General features: G+C 31.9%; 1 protein-coding gene across 1 annotated transcript; it reads left to right on the forward strand.

Moving 5' to 3' along the window:
• Positions 1-411: 411 nt before the first annotated feature.
• Positions 412-3,856, forward strand: LOC110935987 (UDP-glycosyltransferase 90A1). Its single transcript, XM_022178343.2, has 2 exons — positions 412-1,224; positions 3,063-3,856. Exons 1-2 carry the CDS (start codon positions 448-450, stop codon positions 3,702-3,704), a joined length of 1,419 nt encoding a protein of 472 aa, XP_022034035.1. The 5' UTR covers positions 412-447; the 3' UTR covers positions 3,705-3,856.
• The last annotated feature ends 1,768 nt before the right edge of the window (positions 3,857-5,624 follow it).

Below are 5,624 nucleotides of genomic sequence, written 5' to 3' on the forward strand. Positions count from 1 at the left end.
ACTTTTGCAACCATGGTGGCTACCACCAACAGCTACACCCAATGGCTACTTTGAACCAGCCAACCACAGCCCGCCATATCACCTAACTCCCCCGCCCCATGCCAGGTACAATCTTCACGCAAAACAGGCAACACCAAACCCAACGCTAAGCCAGAATGATGAGCCAGCGTTTAATCCCCTTTACTCCCCAACCCACGTCCCACACCCCATACTCTAAAACCAAACGTAAAATTATAAAACCATGAAACCGGCTCATTCAATATGTTCTTTGGTTCCAATTTTATTCTGCCGACTCTAACAAACGACACAACTCACATGCCAAGCACGTGGTTTCTTAACTTCCCATTTATTAATCACAACTTTTATAAATTGCAAAAACACCCCCCCTACACCTTCTATAAGTACTCTATATCCCACATCCACCACTATCCACCACCTTAACTCAAAATGACAATATCCCCACCACCACATTTCGTTATATTTCCGTTCATGGCACACGGCCACACCACCCCTCTCCTCTACCTCTCCCGCATCCTCTCCGACCGCGGCATCACCGTCACCGTCATCACCACCCCCGCCAACTACTCCTCCGTCAAATCCACCTTAAAAAACAACTCTATCTCCGTCATCGACCTCCCTTTCGCCGAAAACATCCCCGGAGTCCCTCCCGGTGTCGAAATCACCGATAACCTCCCATGCATGTCATCCTTTGTCAAGTTCATAGAAGCCACAAAACAACTTCAACCAGGGTTCGAACAAGTGGTTCGAACCCTCCCTTCGGTTACATGCATAATATCCGATGGGTTCTTAATATGGACACAAGATTCCGCGGATAAACTCGGAATCCCCCGGTTAATATTCTATGGGACTAATATTTTTTCCATGACTATGTGCAATATTGTGGCACAGTTTAAGCCACATGCTGGTACCGGAAACAAGGTGTTTCCGATACCAGGGTTTGGTAGGTTTAAGTTAACGGCGGACGACTTTGATCCGCCGTTTAATGAGCCGCACCCCAAAGGTCCGGCTCTTGAGTTTTTAATTAGCCAGCAGAAGGCTATGGCTAGGAGTCATGGGATGGTGGTTAATAGCTTTTACGAGCTCGAGCACGAGTTTAATGAGTACTGGAACCGGAACTATGGGCCTAAAGCTTGGCTGGTTGGTCCATTTTGTGTTGCCAAAGTGCCTGCGGCGGTACCGATGTCTGGAGGAGCTCCGATCACGGTATCCATCATTTTAAATAATCTTTCGTATCAAATTGAGATTGAGTTGAGCGAAGCCATGCTATGCTCTGCTCGGGCTCAGCTCGCTTAAAAAGTTGAGCTGAACTGGCTGGATTTATTTATCTTAACGAGCTGAAATGTGAAATGCTGAATATGACACTAATACACAACTTATTGCAATTAGAAAATCTTTTTGAGGCGATGTTAAAGAAAATCGCCTAAAAAACCTATTACAAAAATAATATCACGTTCATAAAAAGCTCGAGCTAGTTTGTGTCTCGAATATGTACACCTAGTGAATTTTTAAATTTTTGTAACTTTTACATATATCGATCTATATAAAAACAAAAAAATAATTATGTAAAATGCAAATAATGCAAGCTGTATTAACTAAAGAATTATTACAAATAATATCTTTCACATGTAAAATGCAAATAATGCAAGCTGTCTTAACTATAAAAATTATTACAAATAATATCTTTCACACCACCTAGTGAATTTTTTAAATTTTTGTAACTTTTACATATATATAAAACGAAAAAAAATTAGGTAAAATGCAGATAATGCAAGCTATATTGATATATGTCAAAACAAAAAATAATTATTACAAAAAAAAAAAAAATGCAAGCAGTATTAAGTATAAAAATTATTACAAAGAATATTTTTCACACTAACTCACCAAGTCAATATTGAGGCTCGACTCGTTTATCTTAAATTTTGTCTAACTCGGTAGCTCCACGAGTATTTCTAAAAGTTGGTCATTCTTATCCATAATGTAATACTAGTTTTTTTTTTTTTTTTTTTACTTCGCACGTTGCGGCGAAACCGAACAAATGATAATGTAAAACAAACGTGATTTAAAAATAAAAACGTTATTTAGAAAGCCAAACCTTTAGAACGATTTAGTTTACATCGTACTCTTTTTTGATAACAAATAAATACTTTATTCTGAGTACAACTTCATTTTTAACAAAATTTATGACGGAATGTCGAGAGAAAAATCAAGCACAACCACGTATTTAAGTTTTTAGAAAAAAAAAGTTATAAACGTAAATTGTTAAAGAAGTATCAAATTAATTGATAAATTAAATATGTTTAAAAAAGGAAAAAATATTAAAAAACGGTAAAGGAAATATTATAAGGTTTTAAAAAAGGGAAAAAAAAGTTAATGTTCTAAAAAAAGGGGAAAAATTAATAAAAAAATGATAAAGGAAATATTACATGGTTTTAAAAAGGGAAAAAAGTTAATGTTCTAAAAAAGGAAAAAAATAATAAAAAATGGTAAAGAAAATATTATATGGTTTTAAAAAAGGAAAAAAGTTAAAAATATTTTATTAAAAGTAAATAGAATAATAAACTAGTATAATATATTAAATACAAAATAATAAAAAACTATATATTATTATAAAAATAAAGTTACTATTTATCTTTTTTCGTAAGCAATATATATATAATATTTAAAAACATGAAAACAATATTTAAAAAATGGCCATAATACAAAATGTATAAATTACATGATTTATAATTTGCATACATTATAACTTAAGTTATAATTTAGGGCTAGAATTTTTAAATATAAATTTGGGTTTATTTATAAATAGGAAACAAACCTATTTACAAACGATTCGGTTTCAAACGAGTCAACGAGCAAGCTTACCTTGGCTCTGGCTCGTTTACAAACAAGCCGAATTCGAGCAAGGCTCGAGCCTTTTAACATCGTTATTCAACTTCTATTAAGAGTTTTTAAATTTTGGTCATTCATTATATTATAAAAATTTGTAAATTTTGTTAATTCACAAATTTTCTGACCATGGATGCTACTGACTTGCACCAAAACAGGTTGAGAAGCCAACATGGATCCAATGGCTCGACAAGAAGCTAATAGCGAACGAGCCGGTGTTATACGCGTCATTTGGGACTCAGGCGGAGGCGTCTAAAGAGCAGTTACGTGAGGTCGCCATCGGGTTGGAACAATCGGACAAAAGCTTCATGTGGGTGGTGAAACCGAAGCAGTTGCAGTTCATCGGACCGGGGTTTAAAGAGCGGGTAAAGGGGCGGGGTATAGTGGTGGCTGAATGGGTGGATCAGATGGAGATCTTGAAGCATGAGATCGTGTGCGGGTTTTTGAGTCATTGTGGGTGGAACTCGATGTTGGAGAGTATGTGTGCGGGTGTGGCAGTATTGGCAATGCCGTTGATGGCGGAGCAGCATTTGAATGCGAGGATAGTGGTGGAGGAGATCGGGATGGGGCTGCGGTTGTGGCCGAGGGGTAGGGTGGCGCGTGGCGTGGTTGGGGCGGAGGAAGTGGCGAAGATGGTGGTGGAGTTGATGGAGGGAGAAGGTGGGAAAAGGGTGCGGAAGAGGGTGAAGGAGGTCGGGGAAAGTGCGTATGGTGCGATGAAGGAAGGGGGGTCATCGTCGACGATGTTAGACTCGCTCATTGATCACGTTTGTGGCGCCCGCGTGCATTCGATGGCTTAGCTTTGTTATGATGAGCAAAACTGGTCAAGACCGTGAAGACAGCTCGAATCGAGCTGGATTGATCCACCTCGATTCGATAGCAATCGGTCCAGTTTTGTGGCTATTAAATTTCTATATTTATGCAACTAATATTGTTTTATTACCAAGTTTAATGACGTTTGTGATCAAATTTAGATAGATAAAGTTTGGTTTTGAAAGAATTCAAAAAATACAACTATGTGTAAGAGACTATATAACTCAAATTAAATTCATACGTCTAATGGTTGGTTGTTTGTTACAAAATGAAAATGTCATGTTACTAACTTGATACGTATTATAACTGTACTACAAACGAACACTATACACTATTTTTCTTTCTGTTTTTTTTGAAAGGAACACTATATACTATTTACATCTCTATTGAACACTATATACTATTTATATTTATATTTTTAAATGTAAGATTAACTTCTAGTTATTATATTGTCGATATTATAATACGTGTCACTATTAGAACTTTATACTTATATTAATTTTAATTTAAATACAAATTTTCAATTTCTATAATATATAATATACATGTTTAAATTTTTTATATTACCTGTATCAGTGTTCATATCTTTTCTTTGTCTCTATCTCTATTTGTATCTATATTATTATTATTATTATTATTATTATTATTGTTATAATAATAATAATAATTATTATTATTATATTATTATTTTATTTATACATGATAAATTAAAAACTTAGAGAACATATCATACAAGGGGAAACTTCATTAAATTTAATATGAGAAGAAAAAGAAGAAAGAGTATAATGGTAACATTACTATTTTTCTTTCTTTTTTTTTTTAAAGGAACACTATATACTATTTACATCTCTATTGAACACTATATACTATTTATATTTATATTTTTATTTTTATTTTTAAATGTATGATTAACTTCTAGTTATTATATTATCGGTATTATAATACGTGTCACTATTAGAATTCCTTATACTTATATTAATTTTAATTTAAATACAAATTTTCAATTTCTATAATATATAATATACATGTTAAATTTTTTATATTACCTGTATCTGTGTTCATATCTTTTCTTTGTCTCTATCTCTATTTGTAACTATATTATTACTAGTTTATAACTCCGTGTATTACACGGGTTAAATAAATGAATTTTAAAAACTACATAATAAAATAATATATATTTAAAAACCTCATTTATTACACGGGTTGAATAAATATGTTTTTTTATATTAAATATTTATAAGTTATATCTATAAGAACCATATGTATTGTACTGGTTGAATAAATGTAATTTTATATAACAAATAATAAAAAAATTATATCTTTAAAAACATGTGTATTATATGGAAAATCAATGTGTGTCACTTGATCTGTTAGAGACATCTAATTTTTTTTATTTTCCTATCTCTCTTCTACATATTTTATATTAATTAAATAAATATAATAAATTAATATTAAAAATTTACCTCATGATCTTTATCTCATAGTATTACAAATCTTATGATCTTTATCTTATAATATTACAATCTTGATTAATAGGCATTTACTAATTTTATTAAAATAATGGTAGATGATGGATAAATATAATACCACTATTCTAAAAGATAATTATGTTCCAGAGTTAATTCTGAATACGAAGATTTATGAACATTAAATGGTTAATTAAATAATAATTATCTATAGTTAAGTAGAGATTAAACAAAATAATATTTAATAGGAGAGTTATCTGTAGTAATTAATTAAAAGAGATTAAATTAAATAATAATAACCCATAAGATATTAAACTAAATAATATTTAGTAAGAGGGTTATTTATAATTAATTAGAAGAAATTAAACTAAAATAATAATTATCCATAAGACATAGTCTAATATGATGACAAGTGTCCATAAATGGTTTTCTTTTATTATA

The sequence above is a fragment of the Helianthus annuus genome, chromosome 4, assembly GCF_002127325.2.
Source record: "Helianthus annuus cultivar XRQ/B chromosome 4, HanXRQr2.0-SUNRISE, whole genome shotgun sequence".
Taxonomy (NCBI): Eukaryota; Viridiplantae; Streptophyta; class Magnoliopsida; order Asterales; family Asteraceae; genus Helianthus; species Helianthus annuus.

Coding starts and splice junctions, on each gene's coding strand:
- LOC110935987 (XM_022178343.2), top strand. CDS start 448: ATGACAATATCCCCACCACCACATTTCGTTATATTTCCGTTCATGGCA. Junction 1,225..3,062: donor CTGGAGGAGCTCCGATCACG/GTATCCATCATT, acceptor GCACCAAAACAG/GTTGAGAAGCCAACATGGAT.